The sequence below is a fragment of the Phascolarctos cinereus genome, unplaced genomic scaffold (assembly GCF_003287225.1).
Source record: "Phascolarctos cinereus isolate Bilbo 61053 unplaced genomic scaffold, phaCin_HiC Scaffold_7;HRSCAF=346, whole genome shotgun sequence".
Lineage (NCBI taxonomy): Eukaryota > Metazoa > Chordata > Mammalia > Diprotodontia > Phascolarctidae > Phascolarctos > Phascolarctos cinereus.
In genome coordinates this window covers 67,002,121-67,029,145 of record NW_027556180.1, presented here as the reverse complement: position 1 = coordinate 67,029,145, position 27,025 = coordinate 67,002,121, and the positions used below count along the sequence as shown (strand labels likewise).

Here is a 27,025-nt window from a genome sequence, read left to right as displayed (position 1 = left end):
ATGATCTTCTCTCAAAGCAGGTTAGCAGCTGCTTTTTAGGAAGGCAAGTCCAAGACTTTAGTAAGATGGGCAAGGAGCTAATTAGATCAGGGCAGAAGTCCTGACCATAAAGGGGCTGTCTTAGGAAAAAATTCCAATGCTCTGTGACTAGATAGTTCTATGGTCTGTGAATTTTTTTTGTTTTGTATCATTTCCCTTAAAAGCAGGTAAAACTCATTTAAAAAACTGAATTTTTATCTTAGCTATACTAAAGAGAATAAAGGATCCATCCATGTTGAGGTCAAGTACAAAATGGTGGCCTAATTAGATAATGATGGAATCAAGCACAAAAAAGGAAAATACCAGCAGGTGAGACTGTATGTTTCTGGTTCCTTTCCTTCTTACATCCCATTTCCTCACACTTTATTTTTGACTGAACTTGTGATTTCATCAATGTAAGAACTCCCTCTAGCACAGGTAGATTGGTACCTGTTTGGAAATGTGTACTTTAAGTGCCTTTCCTGAGGCACTGAGAGATTAAGTGGCTTGTCCAGGGCCACAGAGCCAGTTAAGTGTCAAAAGTGAGTCATGAGACCAGGTCTTCCTGACTTGGAGGCTAGCTCTCTACCCACTATTCCATGAAGAGCATAGGAAGACAACTGCAAGTGGGACTGTATTTGTTGGATTCCTTTCCTGCCTGAAACTCCATTTGTGCATCAGAAAATACTTGGAAAACGGGCTGAAGTCAATGACGACAATTTTAGAAATCATGGAGGAAAGGCTAAGGAAGGCTGAGAGAAGAGCAGAGAGCTTTGTGAAGGGCAAATAATATAATGTCAATTTGATTTCTCTTCTAGACCAATGGGAATAGAAAGCAAGGAGAAAGCATTAGATATAATTGCAATAAATTTAGATATAATTTTTAATTCCACTTTACTTGACTTTTAAAATGAGGAAGATATTACTGGGTGACAGTATACCTTGCTTGATGAATTTAACTATTCCTTAGTTAACCATGGAAGTGGCCTTTTTATGTGAGGTGGGAAAGATCTTTAAAAGAGTAAGACCTGGAGGAAGCCCAAGATTATGGGAGAAGCAAATGTGTGGTAGAAATAGTGCTGTCCTAGAAATCAGAAGACTCCTAATGTTGAGGATTAGGGACTTAGGGGTGCTGAGACCCCAAAATCACAACATGAAGGTACTGCCTGAATGAATTCAACCCAAGCCTTCTTTCAGCCAAACACAAGATTTATCAGAACATCCATCACATTGGGCAGACTCTTAGGGAGTCTGAATATTAGTGAGCTAAATTGTAAAAATCTGAGCAGTGGCTAGATTTTAAGGATCTGAGCACCTTAATGGAGACAATATGAATCATATATACAAGAAGACTATGGGAGAGATCCAGGAGTGGCCAAGTAGTTTGAGGTGACTGGAGTAGGGGTCTGAAGAAGATCTGGATGGGAGTGGCCAGTAAGCTGGGGTGAACAGAATGCCTGGAAGCTGGACCATGTGGCCAAGGGAGAATGGAGTCTAGATAGGATTAAGGGTGGGAAGTGGCTGGGGGCCATCTTGAGGTAGATTGGAAGTAGGTGATAATGAAAGGCCAGTTGATAGGATTATAACCTCAAGCCAACACCAGAGATTTGGCCTTGTGGGAAAGTGCTGGGTGTTTCCTTTTCGGGGTCCAGATCCCATCCTCATTACTAGTTCAAGTCTCAGTCTTGCTACTTGCTAGCTTCTTAATGTTGGAGAAAGTCACATAGCCTTTCTGAGTCTCAATGTGTTCATCTGTAAAATAAGATCACTGCTAGCTCTTCAGCACCCACAAGGCTGTTAAGAGGATCAAATGAGATATGAAGGTGCTTTGTGACCCAGTAAAAGAGATTCTCAGTAGCAGTTGTCATAGCCCTTTCACCAACAACCTGGATGAATTCACAGAATCATGGGATCTCAGAGTTGGAATAGACTTGAGGGGTCATCTAGTTCAAACTACTACCTGATGCATGATTACCTCAGGATTAATACACTTATGAAGGACACCAGCCTGAGTAGAGGTGAGAGATGTCCATATAGGGGGTTGTTGGGAAGAGAAAATAATATTTTTGATTGATTGATTGACCAACATCAATCAGGGACAGAGTCCAATAATGTGGCTATGGTAAGTGAGAAAGTAGACGACAGTAAAGGGAGTGAAGGTCAGTGAGAACAGGTCAGCACAAATAGGGAGAAACAAAAGTCTGGAAGGTGGAATATGGAGAAATAGTAATAAAAATAAAGCCCCAATGAAAGCAAAATGTAGGCCCTGGAATTCTCTATATTCCCCCTTCCCCAACATACACATTGTGCTCCAGTCTTAGGAGACAACACAGTAATAAGATGGTTAGTAATGCTGAAGGACAAGGAAGATAAATAGAATGAAAGAATTTTTGGAGCTGGAAAGGGGCCTTTGAGATCATCTAGTCAAGGGGTTAATAAACTACATTATTTAAAATAGTAAAAACCATTCTTAGCATCCCAGCGCTTAAAAAACAGGATAGGGACTGGATTTAGCACTGAGCCACCTAGCTGCCCCAGCATATATCAGATTTTGAAGGGCCTTCGTAGGTTATCTGGTCTAATGCCTCTGTGAACAAGAATTCCTCTTACAGTATACCTGATGAGTGGTCAGCCAATATGTCTTTGAGACCTCCACTGAGGGCATATCCACAAGCTCCCAAGGCAATCCATTCCACTTTGGGATCATTGGGAAGTTTTTCCTTATACCAAGCTAATTTTACCTCTTTGAAACTTCTGTCCATCTCCCACTTTGAGGTCAAACAACAGATAAATTTCTCTTCTACATGACAGTCCTTCAAATACTTCAGAACAGTTTAGCACGCATCCTTTCCCCCAAAGTTTCTCTTCCCTACACTAAACACTGGCCAGGTCCTTCAACTGGTGCTTATATGGTATAATCTGGAGGTCATTTACAATCCTACCCACCTTACTGCTCCATCTCTTGCTCCTTAGCTGGATCTTCTTCCAGGTCATAGCCAATAACCATGAGGTCCCCCCAGGTTCAATCCTAGGCTCTCTTCTCTTCTCTCTCTAGACTTCAATTACTTGGTGATCTCATCACTGCCCATAGTTTCAATTACCATCTCTGCAAAAGACTCTCAGATCTACTTGCCTAGCTCTAAGCTCTCTTCCAACCTCCAGTCTTGAATCTTTAACTACCTATTTACATGTCTCAAACTGGATGTCCTGTAGACAAATTAAAGTCAACATGTCCAAAACTGAACTCATCTTCTTCCCCCCTTCCCCTAAACCTTCCCCTCCTCATAATTTCTCTATTACTGTCAAGGGCACCATTATTCTCACAGTCTCCTAAATTCCCAACCTATGTGTCCTCCTCAACTCCTCACGGTCTCATACCCCTCCCCTCCCAATATCAAATCAGTTGCCAAGCTCTGCCATTTCTACTTTTGAAACATCTCATATGTGCTCCCTTCTCTCCTCTGACACTGCCATGACCTTGGTACAAGCCCTCATCACTTCACAGACAATTACAAAAGCCTGTTGATTGTTCTCCACATGTCAAGTTGGTCCCCACTCCAATTCATCCTCCTCTCAGATGTCAAAAAGCATAGGTTTGATCAGAGCAACCTCCCATTTAAGAAACTCCAGTGGCTCCCTACTGCTTCTGGGATCAAATATAAAGCCCTGTAGTTTTTAAAGTCCTTCCTCCCTTTCCGGTCTTCTTACACCTTACTCTGTGATTCAGTGACACTGACCTCTTGAAGTTTCTCAAACCTAATACTCTATCTCCAGATTCAGATTGTTTTCACTGGCTGTCCCCCATGCCTAGAACTCTGTCCCTTCTAATCTCCACCTCCTGGCTCCCCTGGCTTTCTTCAAGTCTCAGGTAAAGCCCTGCCTTCTGCAAGAAGCCTTTCCTGTTTAATTCCCTTTCCTTTTAATTTTGCAATGCTTTCCATCTAAGCTTACCTACAGCTGATACTATAGATGTTTGTACATAGAGGTTTGCATGTTGTCCCCTCCATTAGACTGTGAATGACTCTAGGGCAGGGATTGTTTTTCTTCAGTTTTTGTCTTTCTTTGTGTCCCTAGCACTTAACATAGTGTCCAGTACACAGTACAGCAGCTAGGTGGCGAAGTACATAGAGTACCACATCTGGAGTCAGCAAGACTCATCTTCATGAGTTCAAATCTGACCTCAGACACTTCCTAGTTGTGTGACCCTAGGCAAGACTTAACCCTGATTTGTCTCAGTTTCCTTATCTTTAAAATGAGCTGGAGAAGGAAATGGCAAACCCCTCCAGTAACTTTGCCAAGAAAACCCCAAGTGGCGTTATGAAGAGTCAAGTGCAACTGTAATGACTGAACAACAAACAACCTCCCCCCCCAAGCACACAGTAGGTGCTTAATAAATACTGGTTGACTTGACCATGCTGGTTACCCTCCTCTGGACTCTTTCCAGTTTATCAGTGTTCTTCCCAAAATGTGGTACACAGAACTAGACAAACACTATATGCCAAAGTGGTCTGACTAGACCAGCAGGACTCTGTGTCATCAACCCCTTAGCTCTGATCATGTTGCTTCATGTTGCTTGAATGTGACCCAATATTCAATTAGCTTTTTTGGCCACCATATTCCCTTGTTAACTCATACTGAGCTTGTAAAGCCCACTGAATACCATCAATCTTTTGCAGATAAACTATTCTCCAATCATGTTTCACTTACCTTGAATGTGAAAAGTACATTTAAAAAATCCAAGTGTAAAAATTTATATTTTCTCTATTAAATTTCATCTCATTAGATTTAGACCAGTGCTCTACCCTGTCAGAATCTCTTCCAATTCTCACTCTATTATGAGGAGTCAATCTTCCCTCCCAGCATGGTGTCTCATGCCAGTCTGAGAGATATGCCCTCTGTTCTTTTATCCAAGTCACTGACAAACAGTGTTTGTTTGGGGCAAGCATCCTTCCCTGGAGGCCCTCCTGCAGGGTTCTCTTTCCAATATGATATCAAACTAGCTGAGTCCACAGTAGGGCCAGGGCTAGTGTTAGGTCTTCGGACTTGCAGGTGAAGGTAGCTCCCTTTCTCAAGTTGTGTTTTTTTGTTTTTTTGCAACAGGTTGTGAACTTCTGTAGACCTTTCCTAGTATCCCTCCAGGCTAATGCCCTTCTTATAAGATTACCTTTCACTTATTTACATTATCTATACCTTGAATTCACAGTTATTTGCATGTTGTCTCTCCCTACTAGAATGTGAGAATCTTGGGGGCAATGACCATATTTTTTTTTCTTTGTATTGTCAGCACTTAGCTTAGTGCCTGGCTCATAGTAAAGTTGAATAAGCGCAGAAAAACACCATAGTGTTAAGCAGCAGAAAGAAAAGAGTGGTGTGGAACAAGAGAGTGAGAAACAGTGTGATTTCAGAGCCAAGTATGGTCTCTTCTCTCTCCCCTCCTCCCAATACCTTCCCAGTCCCACCACACCCAATTCAGGACTCTGTCCTGAAATTTAATAATTAAGGATTTATGTCTTTATCCTGCCTTAAAATGCAGCTCTCCTCCCACCATAAGACACTTTACAAAAGCCAAGTACTTTACACATACATGTGAATGCACATACCAACACTTTGAAAAGATTTTTTAAAATGGAGTGGTTAAGGATAAGATAAGTGGTTAAGGGAGAGATAGCCCACCCAGCTGACAGTGGAGTGAAACAGAGTGAACAATATGGGCCCCAAGGGTCAAGTTCATAGGATTTTGTATTCTTAGATCTTGAGATCTTACAGATCATCTAGTTCAACCTTCTCTTTTTACAAATAAGGAAACTGAGGCACCGAGAGCTGCAGTGAGTTCCCTAAAGTCACACACTAGTAAGCAGCAGTGCTAGCATAATCTTCTGACTCCAGAACTGGGGCTGTCCTCTGCACCAAGATGCCTCGAAGGCCTGGCCACAAATGAGTTAGGTATTTGATAGCTTGTGGATTGACTGAAACCTCAAAGCTTTATAATCTTGTCAATGGTGAGTCCTGTGCAGGGAGCTTCCCACTCCACCTGTAAAGTACAGTAAGGGTTTTAATGCCTTTGGGGGCCAAAAATAGAGACAGGAATAGTAGACACTGGAACACTTGAAATAAGAACTGCTAAGACCATATCACATGCAGGAACTTAGGGAAATCACAGAACTCTTTAGTTATGCACTATACAACCAGGAGAGAGCGCCAGAGACCTGTGAAAGGAGACAGTTTCCTAAGACCCTGAAGGGCAGAGTCGGGAAAATCAGAGGGTCAGGATCAGTCAGAATGAAGACAGTGAATGTAAAGTTCGGACAAGGTTCCTAGAGAACATATCTGTCTCTTTCCAAATTTAGTCTAATGCAGAACATTCTCTAGTAGGCTCCTTTTTTTCCCCCACAAGAGTCTTTTAGAGCAATGTAAGAGAAAGAACCTAGTGTTTTCACTTAGAAGTCCCAGGCTCATTACTAACAATGTGTGTAGCCGTCAGTAAATATCTTGCCCTTTATGAGTCAGAGTTTCATCTTACGTAAAATTGCTTGCCTCACAAAATAGTTGTGAAGAAAGTGCTTTGTAAACCTCCCCCCCGTGTGTGTGTGTGTGTGTGTGTGTGTGTTATCCTCACCCCTCAGCTCAAAACAATTTAAAAAGAGAAAGAGTCAGTAGTTTGGGAGACAGATTAGACATTTTAATAGGGGCTTGAAGGAAAATAGAAACACGTGCGCCGACCAGGACCAGAGGGAAGGTGGCAAAAATTGAACTACTTCTTACAAGAGGAATTGAGACGTCAAGAAAGCCCCACTCCGACTCGCCGCTCCCCTCGCCCCCGCCATTTTCTTAAACTGCCTTCAGCGGGGAGCGGGGAGGAGATAAGGCAGTGCTGGGCTCCCGCCAAGTGAGTGGAGTGCCGATATCACCGACGGGGGATGAGGCCAGAGGCCTCGGGGACTCACTGGTTAGGCTGTTTAAGTCAGGTGGTGATGAGAAAAAGTGGAAAGGAGCTGGCTTCCCAAAGATTCAAGAATGGAAAGAAAAGGGGGAAGATTAGGGGTGCCGTCTGGAAGTCCTCAAAATAGTCAGGAGTAAGCTGGAACTGGAGAAAGATGGAGAAGGCTCTTTAACCTTGGAGGGTTGAGGGCATAGAAGAGCAGAGGGATTTGGAGGCTCCTCCTAAGGTCAAGAGCCGAGGCTACAGGCCGCGGGAGGACTTCCTCAGTGATAATGCCCCCCCACCCCTCCGAGGTGCGAGGTGGTGGCCACTGCCCCGAAGGGCCCGGGAGGAGGCTGGAGGCTGGGGTTGGGATAGAGAGCTGCCGCGGCGGCAGCGGCGGTTGCAGCTGCTGCAGGGGCCGGGCCAGGCCAATAGGAGAAGCTGGCGGGGGCCACCCCGGCGGAGGCCGCCACGAGGTTGAGTTTGGAGAGGCCAGGGAAGGGCAAAGGTGCCAGGGCTGCGGGCAGCTTGTAGAGCGCGCCATCGTGGGCTGCAGCAGCAGCGGCGGCCGCTGCGGCCGCGGCATGGGCGTGGGCGTGAGCGGGCGGGGGCTGGCAGGCTTGGGCCAGGCCCTGGAAGTCGAAGCGGTAGGCATAGCGCTTTCCGTGAACTTTGCTCATGATGTTCTTGTCGTAGTAGTAGCGCAGCGCCCGGCTCAGCTTGTCGTAATTCATGTTAGGCTTGCTCTTGCGCTCGCCCCAGCGCCTCGCCACCTCGTCTGGGTCGGTCAGCTTGAACTCGCCGTGGCCACCCTCCCACGCGATGCAGCCTGCGTTCGCCCGGTCTGCCAGCAGCTCCAGCAGAAACTGCCACAGCTGGATCTGGCCGCTGCCTGCGCGCGAGGACACAAGGCAGGCTGGTTCAGTGGCGACAGACTCGTGAGGCGAGGCAACGTTGCGTGTGTCACTTTGAGGACTGGTGCCACAGCGCTCCTTCCCACCCCCCCCCAACAGTCGCAGCTGTCCCTCCTCCCCCGGGGGCCCGAGGTGGTAGGGTGAGAGCTCACAGAACGAGGGGTAGACCCAGTGGGACAGACTGCGCCTTGTCCCAAGTCCAGGTAGGCTGGTGGGTCAATATGGGTGCTTACACTAGTGTCCCAACCACCTGCTTTGTCTATTCTACTCTCAGAGTTCAGGTAGGGATGCTCTCTGCAGCCCCTCCCTCTGTCTGTCTGTCTCGGGGCTGAGAGTCTTCCCTCTCCAACCTCTGCGTGCCTTTTTAAATGCCAGTGCCTTAGCACAATTTGCTTAGCAAATTCCTTTGAGAGTCCCTCATCCCTAGAGAGGGGGGAGCATGGAGTGTGGAGGTCAGCTTGGGAAGAATGTAAACTCTCTCTGGGGTAGACAAGACAGGCGGCTGAGAAAAGACCTGGGGTCCCACTGTGGATCGTAGACATCCTGATGAGGACCCCTATAGCTGAGTTCCTTAACCAGCTTGGGTCTCAGCTTAGTGACAATTTAACTTCTGGGTCTCAGTTTCCTCATGAATAAAATGTGGATGATAATTTTGCACTACCTATTCTCTTCAGGGATGTTTTGAGGTAGGACTTTTGGTAAACTGTGTGCTATTACTGCAGTTTCTATCTTGGGCCTCACTCGTGGAAAGAGAAGCCAGCCTTGGAGTCAGGAAAACTTGGATTCAAATAGAGCTCATGACACATCCTGAAGGTGTGACCTTGGGCAAATCACTTAACCTCTTCTGACACTAGGCACCACTCCCTAAGCAGTTGTCCCTAACAATTGCCTGTTCTGCAGATGCATTGGTAGACGGAGTTTTCTTGGGGGAAGGGGCTTCTTACATAAATGAAATCAGGATCCAAGCTCTCTTTCCCCATAAAGCTTTTTTAAAAATAATTTTTTTCGCTTATGCCCGGTTCCTGGTTTCCTCCTCACACCCCCTTGCTCTTACATTTTTTCAGAACCCTAATCGAGTCCCAAGTCCCTTACAGCCTCAGGTGTCCTTCCTTATGGTCCCTGTGACCTTCTCCTCTCCTGAACTCTCTATCAGACCCTGAGCAGCTTTTATGATGCTCAGCTCTAGCACCTGAAAAGAACAGGCGTCTCTCAAGCCTCTGTTAGAAAGGGAAATGAAAGCCTCTGTTAGAAAAGGGAAATAAAGCAAACAATTTTTTTTCTTGACCTATTAATGAATTCTTCTTTCACTTCTACTCAGGAGAAAACGTCTCCTCCTTTCTCAATTGTTTCTTTCTGAAGCGACCTCAAAGTTCCCCTCCCCACCTCAGTCTACATGCCTATACAAAGCTTGAGGAGGCCAGGAATGAGGAGTTCGAAGAATCCAGGCTACGGACTGCGTCCAGGCCCCTTATTCCTATTCCCGGAGAGTCAATGCTAGTCAGTCGGATCCTCTGCCGGGACTGGAGAGGGGCAGGGTCAGTGAGCGATGAGTGTGAACTCGGCAATGGTACCTGATATTGGGAGTTTGGGGCTCCAGATTCTGTTGTCATGAGGCCACGTGAGGACCCCCAGACCTCGCATCTCCTTGAATCTTAACGAAGTAATATTCCAGATAAATCAGCCAACCAATGGCTAGCCCAGGTATTAGAACCAATGAGGCCAAAACAGATATGACTCTTTTCCCTCCCCCCCAAGTTGTCTCCATATTTCCCCGAGTTTTCTGCCCAGGCTTAGCCCACCTAAAAGGTTAATCTCACCACTCTCACTCGTGCCCCCCCCTTTCGAGCTTTCTCAGCAGCACCAGGGCCAGCGACATCATTGACATCAACGCGGTGACGTCACTTGCTGTAGAATTTGTTCTGTCTGATAAACAGCTTGTCCTGTTGTCCCCCTTTCTCCTCTGCTAGGCTTTTCTTCCGATCCCTTCCAGAGCCAGAGAAAAGTTGCTCTCCAGCCCTCACCTCTGGATCAGACTTTTGGGGATAGATGTCCCAAGATTGCATCAACAGGAGCAAAGTTGAAAAATACCCCTCTACACACACTCTTGCCTTTCCCCCCCATTCCTCCCCAAGTGGGGTCTTTCCCAAAATTCTCGGTTGCCTCTCTAGAAGCCTTGGAAGGCTATTGGGAATCGGGAGATCTGGGGACCAGTTCTGGCTCTGGCACTTCCTAGCTACGACAAAGAAGCTTCATCTTCTGAGCTCCAGTTTCCTCCTTTCTAAAATGGAGGCAGTAATACCTGCGCTGCCTAACTCCGAGAGTCTTTGTAAGGAACGAAAGACTGCCCTAACAGGAGAGATTGTTATCAGCCAGTTCGGAGAAGGCCCCAAACCCGAAAGTAGCCATTTGACTTCTGTCTCCGGGTCTGTTTCTCCAGCCAGCCTCCGCTGCTCCTGCCTCTTATGCTTCTGTCAATGTTCTTGTATCTGTTCATGCCTAGGCCTGAGCTCCAGTAAATTTGCATTAAAGACTTCCCCTTTGTCTAAATTATGACACACGTGTCTTCTCTATTCCCAGTTCTTGGATGCTTCCCATTCAGAGCTAGCTCTTTCGGGCGTGCCCTCACCCCTCAGACAGACTCACCCCTCCCAGCATCCCTGGTCTCTTAGTTCCACTGGTTCTCAAACCAGAACACTCACCTTTCTGCACTGCGGGGCTCAGCGGCCCCCAGCCACTCTTTCCTTCTTTGAAAAGACTCTCCCCAACAGGATCTGAATGGGAAAGAGAAGCTGCTCAGGGTCTTCTTGGGAGCAGATAGAGGAGCTAGGAGAGGGGAGGGCCAAAGGGACCAGAGGGGACACCTGAGGCTGTAAGGGCTTCGACTTTATTCGGGCTACAAAGGTTCTGAGAAAATGTGAAGCACAGCGGGTGTGGGAAGGAAATCAGGAGCCAGGCACAAGAAAATCAAGAGGGAAAGGGTCATATAGGGAGGAGACTATGTGGAGAGAAGACTTGAGGAGGAAAAGAAAGAAAATCGAAGGGGGCAAGGGACATAGGGTGAAGACCCTAGAGTGCAGAGGTTGTGGGCACGGGGGGTGTGGGGAAGGAACTTAGGGGGAAATGTAGGGTCTCCAGGAGCAGACCGGAGGATTCCGGGACCCTAGAGAAGCAGAGGCTCCTCAGAGGGCAGAGCCGAGGTACTGGGTGGCAGAACAGGGTGTGGCAGGTACACTGGCCCAGGCCTCCATCGCTCCCTCTGCGCTGCAGCCCGGCCAGTTCCGCTCCTTCTCCCCCAGATCCTGCGGTGGCGCGGCGCGGCGCTGAGAGGAGCTGAGTGCCTCAGTGGAGCCCAAGTCAGGAAACGCGTCCAGGAAAAAGGAAATCCGCTTTCCGACCAAGCTGGCGGGTTCCTTATATAGGGGGTGCTGGGGCCCAGAGAACCGACCAGGAGCCGGAGAGGGAGACAGCAGTCGAGACAGGGAAAGGGAGCCCCGACACCCAAAGGAAAGAGCGTCAGTGATTCGATTTGCGGAGCCCCAGGGATTAAAAAGACGACCAGGAGCCTCAGTGGAGAGGAGGGAGCATTTAAGTCTGACAGAAAGGTAGAGGGATAAAGGAAAGGTGAGGAAAGGACGGTGCGACTGAGCCTAGGGGTGGGGGTGTGTCAGGCTTCTCTGAGTTTTCGTTCCCACGCTACGCAGCTCTTCAGCCCTCTGTCCTTGATCCCCTAGCCCTCAGCCTTCGAACCTCCCGATCCGCCGTCCCCCCCACCCCCGTCCCATCCATCCTCAAGACCCATGGATCCCCAGACCCAGTTCCTCACCCAATAAGACCACAGTCTCGCGGTTCTTCAACCCTCTCCCCCTGCACTGCTCCCCAAAAAGTCCCGATAGTCACGAAAACCCCAGGCCCCTGACCCTGTGCCTCCTCCCAGCCGCTTTCCCCAGCGGGACCCTGCAGGTCACCTGGCAGGTACATGTTCAGCAGCAGGGGCTGGGAGGCGCCGCTCTGTCTCATCGCCGCCTCGGAACTGGGAGGTGGGAGGTGGGCGTAGGGGGGCCGGTCCCGGCCAGGGGCGGGGGAGGGCAGGCACTGCACTCCGGGGCCCCCGAGACCCTCCAGAGGCCGCCGCCGCCGCCGCCTTCACCCAGGGGGAGGAGATGGAGCTAGGCCTAGACCGGCCAAGAGGAGGGGGCACCGTGGGGTGCGGGGGGGGCGCTTGGGAGGCCTGGCGGTCTAGGAGGCTGGAGGGAGGGCCTGGGGCGGTGCTCACACAGGGGCTTCCTGGAGACCCGCCCCCCAGCCCCCCTATTCTCCTGTCCCCCTTCCCGCGTCTCGGGCCGAGGCCGCAATTTCCTTTTTAATTAAAGTGCTGCCGCCTCGAAACCCCCCCCGCCCCTCTTATCGGCCCCATCGCAATAAAGTCCCTGCTGTCGAGCGCAGCCGAGCAGCGCCCCCTGCCCCCCGCATCCTTCCCCCGCCCCTTACCGTGACCAAGTAGACACATTGGGAGGCCAGGAGGAAATGGGGGACAGAGGGGCAGGGAAGACTTGGACTCAGATGGGCTGGGCCGAGCTAGTGGGGAACGGGGGTGCAGGGACCCATTTTCCGCCTTCTTGAGTCTTTGCAAACAGTGAGTTTAGAGGAAAGCTAGAGAGACTGGGAGGGCCAGGATTAGGGGTACAGGATTCAATTTGACAAGAAGCCCCATTCCCACTCTTCCCCCCCCAAACTCCCAGCTTCGCTTTCCCCCAAAGTCTCAAATCCCCTAGTATTCACCGTTCCCTTTTTCCCCTCCTCCCCTTCATTCTCTTCTTTTCCCCTCCCGTCCCCTCCCTTCTCTTCCCTCCCTCCCGTCTCCTGGCTGCGTTATCTCCATCTTCACTTTTAAATTTCCGCTTCCCTCCCTCTCCCCAGCGCTCCCTCTTTCCCGTCTCTCCGCTCCCAGCCCGATCTGCCGCTCCCCTTATCTCCTCCCCGCCTCCCTTCATACACCGCTCCCCCCGCCAGCTCTTCCTCTTTCTTCCTCATGGACCCATAGAATATTAGAGTCTAGAAGAGACCTTAAAGGTCATCTAGTCCAGCCTCCCTCCTCTTCCCTTCTTTCTAGTTCTCTCTTTTCCTTTTCTTCTTCATCCACATATCCCCCCCCTCCCCTCCTCCTCCTCCTTCTCTTTCTTTCTTATATACCCTCTCTTTTTCTCCCCATCCCACTCTTTCCTCCCTACTGCATCAAATGGATCTCCCTGGGCATCCACCTCTGCGGTGGGGTGTGGGTCCTGTCCACCCTCCACTCCGCAGTCACCGAAGACATATCCACGGTAGTTTTCGATCTTCACATCAGGCGTTTAGGGGTTTGGGGAGACCTGGAAGTGGTTGATTACCCAGATCTAATGTCTCCTGGCCAGGGATCTCAAACCACACTTATTTATTTATTTTTAGTAGCTTGTACACAGAACGGAGAAAATACCAGAAGGAATGGGAATTAAAACTAGGAACAAAATCAAGGCCCTTTGCCAAGCTTTGCATCCCACCTCCCACCCCCAGGCCGCTTACACCTCTGTCCTAGTCTTCCTCCTTCCCCAAAAGCTCTTGAGAGGACTGAGAATAGAGGGGCAAATCTCCATGAACCTCCTGTGGGAGCACTGCCCGCGGTGAGAGCGCAGCACCCGTTCCTCTCCAAATGGGATTTCCTTTGAGTCAATCCCCAAAGGCCAGGACTGTGAGGAGACAAGGTATATGCCCTCTCCCTTCAATTCCCTCCATCCCGTCAGCCTTGTGCTGGCCTTCCTCTCTAGGATGACACGCTCTCTAGAGCACTCCCGACTTGCTTTAGCGTCCTGAATCTTCATAGAGCCCTACCGTCAGCTGAAAACCAGGGCAGAGCACTGAGTGCCGGGAAGAGCTGAAATATTGGCAGAAGGAATCGGAGGAGGCTTGAGGCAGGGGCAGGAGTGGGGTGCGGGTGGGGGGTAGGCCTTAGTCTAGGAAGAGTGTCTAAACTCCTGCGAGATCCCGAGGAGGAAAAATCTGAGTATAAGTGGGAGGCAGTAGTAAGTAGTGTGGGGAGGTTCTGGATAATCATCCAGTTTCATGGTAGATTTTCTGGAGGCGTGGAGGGGGAAGATGGAGGTGGGGAATTTAGGACACGAGATGAGGAGCTGCACTCCTTGGGTTATTATGTGGCTCTGATCTTTGGGGTTGTGAGGCTATTGGGCCTTGGGCCTGAGGATCTCAGTCTCTGGCTTCTCCAAGTCTGGCAAGGAGATTGGAGGCTTAGGGCCAGAACACGGGGGTGGAGAGGTTGGCAGCAGGGACCCAGGTCCCTTTTCCTCTAGCTGCCTCCCCTATCCTAAGTACCTTGAGGCCAGATATCTCTCCCAATCTATCCTAGTGGAAGCCAAAGTATTACTTTGGGGATGGAATTGATTGGGGGAGGGAAAGAATCTCTGGGTGGGGAGGGCCATAGAAGAAGTGTCACTGCACTTAGTTTTGGGAAGGAGAAGGGGCAGGATCTCACCATCTTCAGGGTTAGACAGGACCACTGAGTCAGAAAAGGGCAGGATGCCACAAGTACTGAGGCTCCAGCCCTTGCAGGGACAATGATTCTCTCCTTTCTGCCAGTCATGGGAAAATCATTTCTAACCACTACTACCACAATCTCAATCTCTGCTCTTTTCCAACCCAGGGAAATTGAATGGAGGTGTAAGACTGGAGGATTGTCAGAGCTCCTGGTGTGGTATTTCTTGACAGCCTGGCACTGCTATCCAACCACAATCTTAGACAAGTCTGAGTTCAAGAGAATGGATCCTGGATACCTCCCCCTGCCATAACTCATGTAAGTGGGTGGCCTGGGTGGTCCCGTCTCCTTCAGACCTAAGCCTCATCCCTTGAGGGGGAAGATAATGTGGCTGGTCTCTATTACTAGGGATGCTGGGAGGACACATCATCCCAAGAAATCTAGTCAACCAAGTCACAGAACAAAGGTGCGTGGAAAGGCCAAAGAAGTCCAGAAGATCGAGGGGAGCCTAAACCCTTTGGTGTTCAACAAGGGTCCAGTCAGAGGGAATCCAAGGACAGAGCACCATGTCTGAGATCTGGCAATGGCCAGAATGCCAGAGCTTCAAGGAATACTAAGTTTTAGATAATATAGTGGACAAAGATAGGGGGCTGGACTCTCAGTTTTTTTTGGGGGGGGAGTTCCTTAGGAACTCCCTAATTAAAGAAACTCTGGCTACCAATGCAAGTTGGTACCTTCTTTGCAACTTTTAGTCTTAGAGGATGGCCTAGATGGTGAGGAGATTAGAGACTAGCTGCTATTTCTCTGAGGCCTGCACAGCTTAGAGAAGGGACTTGAACCCAGGTCTTCCTGTTTCCAAGGCCAGCTGTCACTTACTATACCACGATGACTCTTTGACAAAGGTAGAACTGAAAGTTAGGTATCCTAACACTCAGTTCATCTCAATCTTAGCGCAATGGGAGAATCCTGCTAATTAATGTCTATCATTGGCTGCTTTCCATTTGCCCCTCCCCTCCACATTTACCTCCCGCCAACCACATTTTACTTGGCCAAACTTCCCTCATTCATTTATAAAGGGGGAAAGGTCTTGGCTGAGATAGTTGTCCAGGATGCTTTCCTTCTGATCCCCCCAGAACTCTGCTTGCTGCTTACCCCGTATCCTCTGAAAAGAAACCCTATTCATTGCTACCACACCTCTCTCCCGCCCCCAACAAGTCTAGGTCTCCTTTAGACTCTGATAAATTATTCCTTGTCAGTAATACCAAGGTTTCTGGGTAGGGGGGAGGGAAGATGGAGAGAAAGGAACTTAGGGCCCTCCTGCCACCATCTTTACCCTGCCTCCTTGGTGCTATCCAGTTCTCCTAGATGACACAGTGGAGAGAGTGTTGGGCTTGGTGTCAAATCTGGTCTCAGACACTTCCTATGTGTGTAACTCTGGACAAGTCACTTAACCTGAGTTTCCTTACCTGTACAATGGGGATAATAGTGGCACCTAACAAAGAAGGATTGTTGTGAGGATCAAATGATAATTAGACTAGTGCCTGGTACATGTAGAGGCTTAATAAATGTTTATTGACTGATCAGTTATGTTGTGGTACCCAGTCTTTTCTGTGTCCAGAATCATAGAATTGGAAGGGAATTCAGAGAAGGGAGGCCTGATGTCTGGTTTTGAAGGGCTGTTACATAGAATAGCTATTAGGCTTGTCCTCCTTGTCCACAGGGTATAGAACTAGGAGCAGCAACTGTAAGCTGTGAAGGCAGATTCAGCTCCACATATGGCAAACTTTCATAACAATCAGTCAAAACAGAAGGTGCTGCCTCAGGAGGGAGTGGGATCACCCTTATTAGAGGATTTTCATGGAAAGATTCCCTGACTGCTAGTGGGGTATTTTATCCAGACAATTCTTAAACAGTATTTTATTTTTTCTAATTACATGTAAAGACAATTTTTAACATTTATTTAAAAATTTTCTTTGAATCCCAAAGTTTCTCCCTTCCTTTCCTTCCCCTCCCCCCCAAGATGGTAAGCAATCTGATACAGGTCACATAAGTGCAATCATGTAAACAAATTTCCATATTAGTCATGTTGTGAGAGAAGAAACAGACCAAGAAGGAAAAAAAAACCATGAAAAATAAGGAAAGTGAAAATAGTATGCTTTGATCTGCATTCATACTCCATAAGTTCTTTCTCTGAATGTGAATAGCATCTTCCATCATAAGTCCTTTTGTCCAGACAATTCTTATTCATGCATGCTATGGACTAAAGCATTAGTGTCAAAGAGACCACTAAATCACGCGTAAGGATCTCTACATGCTGCATATGGACTGAAAAAGACACATTAACATTATGTTTTGTTGTATTTTTATTTTGTTAAATTTTGTTGTTTCCCAATTTCTTTTTACTCTGGTTCGGGTCTCTGGGGAGTGTTGTGGTGTGGGGAGTATCTGACACCTCTGAACTAAGACGACTCCTATTTTTCCTTCCCACTGAGATTCTGTAATTGAATCAGCCTCCTACCCCAGGCCAGAAAAATAATAGCTGGCAATCCCATAGTGCTTTAAGATTTGCAAAGATGCATCATCTCATTTGAGCCAAACATTGACTCTTTGAGATGGGAGCTACAGGTATTTTTATCTCCATTTTACAAATGAGCAAACGGAGGCTCAGATATTCCTGATTATAAATCTACCACGATCTCCACTCTTCATGCTGTCCCCCAGAAATCTCCTTGATAACATAACCTTACAAGTCATATGGTAGGGTCTCTGCTTGCAACCCTCTGATGCTGAAGAACACATTATATCACAAAGTAGCTCATGCCACTTTTGGAGAGCTCTAATTATTCATCAGGGATGGCAATTGTTTTGAAGTGGGGCCCAGATCACTTACTCCTGTCTTCGGATCATTAATTTAAAACCGGAAGGGTCTTGATAGGCCATTTAGTCCAACTTCTAATTTTACAAAAGAGAAAACACACCCACAGAGGGAAAGGACTTGCCCAAGGTCATACAGTGAGTAGCAGATACAATATTCAAACTCAGGCTTTCCAGCGCCTCCCCCAGTGCCCTTTGCATCACAGTGTCACTCTTCTGGAATCTGGATGGGAGGTGAGCATCCAAGAACATTGCAGCCACACCCGACAAATTAGTCATCCTGGGGATTTAAAAAAGTTTACTTCCTTAAAATTCTAATACTGCCTGGGAAAATTAGCTTAATAGAGAGCTGGTTTTAGAGTCAGGAAGACCTGAGTTCAAGTTCCACCATTAACCCATGCTTACTGGGTCACCTCGGGCAATTCACTTAACTTGTAGGTGGTTCCCTCCAAAAAAACCAACATATGGCTCAAAGTTGTAAAGCAGATGTGTTACAATTGATCTGTACTAGTGAAGGAAGTTTCTTTGCTGGGAGTTCCAGATCAACTCATAGATCAGGTACTCAACATGGTTAGAATAGAACAACTCTGAGGTCAGGCCTTGGGATGGGGTGGAGAATCCCTAGTCAAAATACACTGGTCATCTGGGATTCTAGGTTCTTTTGGACACTAGCAATCTTAGCTCTGGGCCCAAACATACTACTGTCCAGACCCTAACAACAAATGGTTCAATTAAGAGTCTTGGGGAAGTTCCACTAATTGTAGTTAGGTAGCACAGTGGATACTAGCCTTGGAATAAAGAAGATCTGAGTGCTAATACAACCTCAGACACTTAATTAGCTGTGTGACCCAGGGCAAGTCACTTAACCTCTGTGTTTCTCAGTTCCCTCATATGTAAAATGGTGATAATAAAATAATCTGTCTCCCACGGTTGTAGTGAGTATATAATGAGGCAACATTTGTAAAGCATTGGGCAAATCTCAAAGCACTGTGTGAATCCTAACCACTATTAATGGGTAATTTTTCTTAGGGAGGTGGCAACTACAACTACCCTAGTTTCCAAATCCTCCCCTGGTATATTTAAGACCTCAGAATGTACTCTTTACAAGCATCATTTCATGTGAGCTGAACATCAGCTTCATTTTATCTATATTATCTCCATTTTGCAAATGAGGAGTTTGAGGCTCAGAGAGATTAAGTTATTTGCCTACAGTGACAAAATCAGATTCTGTAGGCCTGTCTTTCCAGGTCCCCTGAGTAGGGTATACTGAATCAGAGGAAGGGAAATATGAATGTATTAAGCACCTACTGTGTGCCAGGCATTCTTCTAAGTACTTTACAAATATCTCATTTGATCCTTACAACAAGCCTGTGAGGTAGGTGCTGTTATTAACTCCATTACAAAAGTAATTTTCCCAGGGTCACACAGATAGGAAGTGTCTGAAGTCTGATGTGAATTCAAGCTTTCCTGATTCCAGGCCTAGAACTCTTTCCGATGCAGCACTTAGCTGCCTCAGTACCAAATTACTGAGACTGGGATGCCTGAGTACCTGAAAGACTGATACTATTTCCCAGTTGTTTCTCTTCCTATCCCTTGACTCCCCTTTCAGAAAGGGAATGCTGCTGTGTGTTGTTTAGAAAGGCAAGGGTAAGAAAACTTGAAATGCAGGGAAGAAGTGGCTGTGTATTTGAGTGGAAGATGGTGAGATGAAGGCAGAGGTTCAGAGCATGATCTGAGAATCAGAGTGGAGCCAGAGTAAACCAGGAATCAACACCTCCTTGATCTTAACTCAGAAAGTGCCTATAATTGACTGTGGTGTGATGGGAATTGTAAGGAGTCCCCTACCTATCCATGGTTTCTCTGACACTCCAGTCATTCTCAGACAAGAGCTCACAGGATAAGTTAAGTTATATTTTATAAGACAAAGAAAAATATGGGGGCATGTGAGGCCAGACAGGCTTAGGAAATACTGCAGAGGAGAAAACTGGGAGTCAAGTATTAAATAATAAATTTCTGATCTTTGAAGGAATATTATAATAATGGGAGAGTAAGCATTCACTTCTCATCTCCCTGGGGTACAAGGTCAGGCTAGAAAAGTTTGCTGGTATCACAGCAAGAAGAAATAAAGTTAGACAGCAGGAGGAAATTCCTGACAGAAAGCTGAGGGACATGTTACAAGAGCTTGAGGAAAGTTATTAAATCTTTTCTGTTTGAAAAATCTTTGTCAGGAAGAATGGGAGGGAGAAGATAGAAGGGATTGAGGCCATTGTATATGGAGGAAGACAAATGGATGAGGTGAACTAACTCTATGGGGGGACAGGGAGGAGTGATATGCCTTCTAGAATAAGGATAGGCCTCATGTGTCAGGGAGGACACATGTGTCTTGCCCCTACTGAAACTTCAAGATGATGCAGAGAAATGTGAACTGGTGAGGCAAATTGAGCGCCTTTATTGGTGGTTCTGGGTCCAGATGTATCAGATGCTCATGGAGACCCTATAATGGGGTCAAATACAGCCAAATCTAGTGCTGGACTCTTCGAATGGATTGCAACTGGTTGGTATGGGCCTGGGTACCAAACTCGCTGTATTTTCGAAACTCTCCACTATGCCGGTCCTGTTCCAATACATACTGGTAGCCCCGGAAGCCGGGATATTGGTAGCCTACCCACCTAGGAACATGGAGAGAAAGGAATGGGTCACAAAGGATCTTTGGCATCTTCCTCCAAACCATCTGTGCTGGGCATCTATGGGCATCTACCACATTTCCCTCCCTTGTGGGAGCCATCATCCTTACTGGTCCTTACTTCTCTTTTCTCCCTGTACTCCCTTGCCTATCATCTTTGCCCAGTTTCCTGACTCCAAGTACTACAGTTCCTGATCACTTCTCCTTAGTGCCCTATTTCTCTGTTCTCCCTTCCCCATCACCCCTTTTCAGTTCTTTATCTCCATAATCCTTCTTCCCTATCACCCCTGCCTGGTCCCAGTTTCCCTGTTCCCCATTTTCCATCATACATCCCTAGATCCCATCTCCCAAATCTTTTTCTTGTTGCCCTCCCAATTACTGTCTCTTTCTCTATCCATTTCCCTTGTCTTCTGCTTCCCAGCAATCCCTTTCATTCAGTTCCCCACCCCAGTCCCCAGCACTCACGCTCCTGAGGTGACTTTGAGGGAGCCCACATCCTTGCTGGCCCAGCCCATGGCAGGCAGGGATGGATAGTCGTCGCTCAACTCAAACTTGCAGCCCTGGAAGTTTTCACCTTCATAAAGGGTCACTCGGCTGTCACTGTGATTCTGAGGGCCCAAAGGGAAAGTGGAAGGGAGGTTGAGGAGGAAGATTCCTCTTCTACCCTCCTCAGAAAGGTGGCACTAATCCTCCCTTCTGCCATGACAAGCAAACTAACACATACATAGACATACACACTTCCACTTCTCTCCCTCAACCCATGCACAAATGCACCCAGGGAGTGACGAGAGAAGTCTAGTCAATTTCCTGATTCTACATTTCAAGCCTCCAGAACAAGATCAAGGCTTGGGTCCCTTAGCTGAACCCTTCTTTCATGGACTTTATGAGGTGAGGATGCTGGGGGTAGGGGTTCCTCAGAATAATAAGCATATCAGAGCTGCAAAGGATTTCTTCAACTTCTCTATCCCTATTGATGAAACTACCATTCTGGGGTAGCTAGGTGGTGAAGTGGAGATAGCACCAGCTCTGAAGTCAGGAAGATCTGAGTTCAAATCTAGCCTCAGACACTTGACACTTACTAGCTGTGTAACCCTGGACAAGTCACTTAACCCTGTGCCTCACCAAAAGAAAAAAAAAAGAAACTACCATTCTCCCAGTGTCTCAGTCTTCTAAGCTAAAGTCATCTTTGCCTCTTTCTCACCTTTCACATCTACTCAATAGTCAAGTCCTGATTTTTCTACCTCTGAGACATCACTGGAATACAGCCCCTCATTTACACTCCTGCCAAACACCTAGTTCAGTTTATCTCTTCTCCCCCAGACTCTTGTAACAGTCCCTTCTCTGGTCTTTCTGCCTCCTGGTCCAGCTCTCACATTCTCTTTCCAATGGCCCAACACTCTTCTATTTAAAAATCTTCAGTGGTTCCCATTGTTCACTGAATAAATTATAAATTCTGACTCTGCTATTCAAGGCTCTCTGTAATAGCGATCATAACAATAATTGGCATTTATATAGTGTTTTGAAGTATGCGAAACACTTTATAAATATTGTCTCACTGTTCAGCCTTATCTCAGACTGCTCTTTTTCAGTTAGGCATGAGCCAGGCTAAACTAGACTTTTTTCAGTCCCTCATTTTCAGCTCACAATTTCCATTACGCTCATCTTTGCTCACTTTTTATATGCCTAGAAGGGGCTAATACCACTCCATCTTTATTTGTTGAAGTCCCTCTCCCTTTCAAGGCCCAAATTGGATTCCACCTGCTTCATAAAGCCTTCCTTGAGCCCTTAGTGAAAGTGATCTTGCCCTCCTCCAATTTTGAATAGCACTTTTCCTGGACCTCTCATTTTCATTTATCTAATTCTCCCTCCTATAATAGTCATTTGTATACTTGTCCTCCCTCCCAGTAGAGTTTAAGTTCCTTAAGATCAGGGTCTGTGTCGCATCCACCTCTAAATACCCAGCCACATCTAGCATGGTGTTTTACATGCAGAAGATCGAGGTAACTCAACAGGAATGAATAGCACCTACAGGGGAAAGGGCACTAGATTTCAAGTCCCAAGACCTGGCTTTCAATATTAGTCCTGCTGTTTACTAGCCTCACCTTTCTCAGTCTCCTCATTGGTAAAGTATAGGAGTTGTACTACATGGTCTCTAAGATTTCTTCCAACTTTAGATCCTGTAGCCCATGAAAGTCTGGTCAGTCTAGAGTTCTTCCCCATCCCCACTGAATTGACTCTCAAATGGTAAGGGAAGGAAGACGTCAGAGATAGATAGCATTGGACTCTCAGCACCTCCTTATTTGCTTTTCCTTTGTCTCCTTTCCCTCCCTCTCCAATTCCACAGTCCTATATTCGTAAAAATCAACATATTGAACAAAGAAATTCAACATATATAGAAGACTGGCCTTCTGGTAACTGTCTTTTGACTCCAATCCTAACCCTGTTCACTAATCCTCACCCACCACCACACACACTCTAACCCTGATTTTTACTGCATTTTTGACCACACTTGTAATCTAAATCGAGCCTTATTTTGCCCTCCTTGCAATACCCTAAGTGAAGCCCCGGGGGGGTGACCACTCTATACTCCCCTCTCAAGCCAGTCAAAGCTACTCCAGGTCATTCTGCTTAGAACCTTGGAGTCTGAGGGCACCTTAGGATGCAGGGAGCAGGGTGCTTGTCTGGGTGCAGTAGGGGAAGGTGCTTGTAATAGGTTCTTAGAGCTGGAGCTCCCGGGCAGGTGCGGTGGAGTAAGGGTTTGGGGGGGGGGCGGGACTCACAGCGCAGAGCAGAGGCCGGAAGGACAGAAGCTGGTCGGTTCGGTAACCGCTGCTGCCACTCCACGCGGTAGACCGAGGATAGTCGCCCTTCTCTAGGATGAACTGCTGGCCCTGGAAATCCGGGTACTCGAAGCCCACCCATCTGGGAGAGGATATGGGGGAGGAGTTGCTACTCTCTCCAGCACCACCTCATCGCCTCCCTCAGAGCAGGGAGCTTGGCAGGGACCCAAACCCTTTCCCTCTTTTGTAGGGACTACGCCTGATTGAGACTGAGATGTCAGGTCCTACCAACCTTAAGTCTGACTATGCTACTTTCCCTAAAGACCTTTGGGAGTGGCCAGTTTTCTGAGCCAGATTTCATCTCTGGGTCCTAAGAGTCTAGGCTTTAAAGGTTTGGAGTTTGGAGTCTTAGGATCTCCGAGTTTGGGACCTAGGTAAGTAGTTCGGGGTAGGGAATATCAGGGTTTTTTTGGAAGGGGGGCTGGGAGGATGAAGAATGGGGTGACTCACGCGCCGCTTTCCACCTTGACAGAGCGCACCCTGCGAAAGCCGCTAAGCTCTCGGATGCTGCTACAGTCGCTCATCAGCTCACAGCGACGGCCCTGGAAATTCTCTTCCTCCCACAGAGTGAGGCGGGCTGGGCTTGAGCCCTGGGACAGGGTGCCGCTCATGTTACCTGCAACGAGATGGACAAACTACTGGCTTAGGGATCAGCGTCTAGGCGCCTGATTTCCTGGAGCTCGCCGATGTCCAGCCCGGGATCAGAGGCAGGCTGGATCGCGGGCTTCAAGAGGTTCTCTTGTACATCTGCCACCTTCACTCTGAACTATCCCTGTGACTTCCTAGACTAGGAATTCCCCCGAGCTGCGGCTTCTTCTCGGGATGTAGCCCCCAACGGGTCAGGAAGGAGACAGCTGAAAATGAGGTCTTTGGGGTTGTTCCATCGACCAAAGGGAATTGAGGCTGGGGGAGCGGGGTATGGTGGAGGAGAAGGACGGACAGGCTCTCTCCTTCTTTTCAATGCCCTTCCCAGCCCCGGATTTCTCTTCAGATTCTCGTCTTCCCGTCCTATGCCCTTCAGCCCCCGGATGCTTAGTACTCACAGGGTGGGCTCGGGCTACTCTGGGGCTGTTGACAAGTTGGGTGCTCGACCGCGAGAAGGTGACATTTGGAAAGGGCCTTTATAGCCCTCCCTCTGTAGCCCCCAGGCCCGGCTGGAACAGCTGAGCTGAGTCAGCTGGCAGGTTACTGTCTAGTCCTGTTAGTCGCCACAGGAAACAAGAAGCTCTCAGGCCTTCCAGCCCTGGCCCAGCTCCCACCCACTCCTGACCCCCAACCCCACGGCAGAATAGAAAGTGCTGAGCCACCTGTCCAGGCACAATAGCTAGAAGCTGACACTGTGGTTCTTTTCTTCCTGAACAGTAGAGATGGAGATAGGGGCAGCCAGAGGTCATCTTGGCCAACCCCCTGTCTCCCGACACAACCCACAAGCCCTTGCCCAGGCCAGACAAAAGTACTGAAATATACTTAAACTATTCCTTTACCATTCTCTCTCTCTCTCTCTCTCTCTCTCTCTCTCTCTCTCTCTCTCTCTCTCTCTTTCTCTCTCTCTCTCAATCTGATTTTCTCTCTCTGTCTTACACACACACACACACACACACACACACACACACACACACACTCACACACTCCTTTTCCTGCTTCTTCCTAATGCCTAATCTCCACTCCTAGTACCCAGTTTTTCAAAGGCTCTTTGGATACAGCTACATCCAAGATTGGTTACTCAGTCTACTCTTCTTTGCTTTCTCTTGTCCAAACCAGCTCGAGGTAGTGCTCCTGCTAGTTTCAGTTTCAAGAGCCTTGGCTTCTCAACATCATTTCCTGAAGTTTTCTCATAAGAGTCAGAGGGTCAGTCTGTTTGGTATGAAAAGTCCCTTCCTTCTCTTTCCCAGGAGGTTTTGAAAAGGAGACTTGTGAGGTCCAGTCTAGGTTTTTTAATACGACCTTGTAATATGCTTTGTAACCCTGAAAAGTAGATGGTTTGGTGTGAAACCTGACCCTGCCTGCCCAAGGAGTAAAGTGGAGTTAGAAGGCTACTCATGCAATCCTCAGGAGAGAAAGTGCACGAAGAAAGGACTAAGGAAGCAAATACTTTAAGGATTAGCTAAGGCCTATCAGGGAGTTAAGTTAGGACTAATTTAAGAATTAGGCCAATGGGATGTGATGAAAAGAATATTAAACCAGGGGTTAAGAAACCTTGGTTCTGTTGCTGGGTACTATTATCTTCTAGTAACTCCATATATGACCAAGCCACTTTGCCTAGATGGATCCTAGTTTCCTATCTGTTAAAGGGGAACATTGAATCAGATGATTTATAAAATGTCTAGCTCTAACAATCCCTGAATCTGTAAGTGGATGTAACTAAGTTGTTGCTGTTGTTTGTCCTTCATTCTTGGAGAGGACCACGACATCGGGAAGATGATGTCTTGACTTGCAAGTGAATTGGATTTAAGTTGTGCAAGGTCACCAGCCTCGCTTTCTTCTCCAGGGCCATCTGGGTCCAATGGCAAGATATAGATCAGGATGATTGAAGGTGGCCCCCAGACATAACTAGGACCAACAGGTTGAAGTTACAGTGAGGAAGGTTTCATATTAGTGTAAGAAAGAATGTTCTCGCTGAGAAAAAAAGAAATTTACATGATAACTTTATTATATATTTAAAAAGAATAGCAAGTTGTACATAATGAATTTGCAGTTTCATGCACAATCACCTTTTTTTGTCATATTATGTTGTAGAAATGCTTGTTTTATTCCATAACTTAAAGAATATAATTAATTAATTAATTAATCAGTAAAAAGACAGGCAGTGAGCCCTCCATGTCTTCAGGTTTTCAAGCAGAGGTTCTATAACTGTTTTAGAGTTTATGGAAACCAGCTTGGTTACAGTACATCTATTTTAAAAAACTGTTATTTTCATGTTGACTAAGTACACTGCCACTATCTCCTCCCCCTTCTCCCCAAATTGTATATTTCTTTTTTTGTTTGTTTGTTTTTGGGGTTTTTTTTTTAGTGAGGCAATCAGGGGTTAAGTGACTTGCCCAAGGTCACACAGCTAGTACATGTCAAGTGTTTGGTCTGAGGCCGGATTTGAACTTAGGTCCTCCTGACTTCAGGGCTGGTGCTCTATCCACTGTGCCACCTAGCTGCCCCCAAATTGTATATTTCTGTTCAGTGAAGATGCTGTCCAGCTGTTAAAACCAACTTATTCTAAGTGACCCTTAGCCTTTAAGCTTATGTCCCTCCTCAATGTGTATGACTGGAAGTTTAAATTCAAACACTGGGGAAATATCTAGACCTCAGTGATATCCCGACCTCACGAGTGCTTCAAGCTTTCTTTCCTACCTGTGGAGCATAGAAGATGCTTTGATTCATCAAGCATGTGGAATCCTCAGAAAGAAAGCTATTTTTCCTAGATGGCCAACTGTTTAATAAAAGTCTGGGCAATCTTACCTATTAAACAAATACAAGATTTTGTTCTTTGACATGTTAAGAACATCAAGGATTGCTTCCTACCTTGCCAATGCAACATTGGGACCTCTGGAACCTTTCCATTGACCCTACAGCCAAACTCTTCTATGTGTATTGTCTCCCCTAGTTAACTCTTTGAGAGCCAGGACTGTTTAGATGTTCTATTTGTACTTCCATGGATTAGTACAGTGCTTGGCACTTAAATGCTTTTCCATTCCATTGAGTAAGCCATAAAGGGAATTCTTGTATAGGAGGGAGGTTGGATGAGAAAACCTCTAAAGTGTATTCCAATCTAGATTTTATGAATTTGTGATTTATGGCCTGAAGTTGCACAACATTTTTAACTTTTCTAATTTGTTTTTAATGAATGAAAATAATTTCCCCATCTCCGTCCTTCCTCCTTTCATTGGAAAAAGGAAAAACAAAAACAAAACCCTTGTAAAAATATGCATAATCAGGAAATCAAATTCTTGTCAAAAAATATGTGTCATTTTACATATTTAGAATGACCTGTCAAGTGGTAAATAACATACTTAGTCATCTAGAATTATGGTTCATTGTATATAATTCATTTATCATTTACCATTATGTACTACAGTTTTCTGTATGTGTCATACCCTCTGACTAGACTGCAAAGTCTATGATGGCAAGGGTAGAGGAATTTATACTTTATTTCTTCCCTTCTCTGTTCACAGAATGTCCCTAATAAATGTTTGAGTTAAATTGAGTTGCAACACTGTATTACTTCTGTTTCTCCAAATTTTTCTCCCTGTTGTTGTGAAGTAG

At 46.9% G+C, this 27,025-nt stretch overlaps 2 protein-coding genes across 2 annotated transcripts; both read right to left on the bottom strand.

The window, feature by feature from the left end:
- Positions 1 to 6,642: 6,642 nt before the first annotated feature.
- FEV (FEV transcription factor, ETS family member) lies at positions 6,643 to 11,986 on the bottom strand. Its single transcript, XM_021002709.2, has 3 exons — positions 11,820 to 11,986; positions 10,554 to 10,625; positions 6,643 to 7,832 (listed from the first exon to the last, which is right to left on the bottom strand). The coding sequence occupies exons 1-3, from the start codon at positions 11,869 to 11,871 to the stop codon at positions 7,222 to 7,224; spliced, it is 735 nt and encodes a 244-aa protein (XP_020858368.1). The 5' UTR covers positions 11,872 to 11,986; the 3' UTR covers positions 6,643 to 7,221.
- Positions 11,987 to 19,700: 7,714 nt separating this feature from the next.
- Positions 19,701 to 24,259, bottom strand: CRYBA2 (crystallin beta A2). The gene is made up of 4 exons (XM_021002711.2): positions 23,222 to 24,259; positions 22,712 to 22,853; positions 20,397 to 20,539; positions 19,701 to 19,917 (listed from the first exon to the last, which is right to left on the bottom strand). The coding sequence occupies exons 1-4, from the start codon at positions 23,380 to 23,382 to the stop codon at positions 19,770 to 19,772; spliced, it is 594 nt and encodes a 197-aa protein (XP_020858370.1). The 5' UTR covers positions 23,383 to 24,259; the 3' UTR covers positions 19,701 to 19,769.
- Positions 24,260 to 27,025: the final 2,766 nt, after the last annotated feature.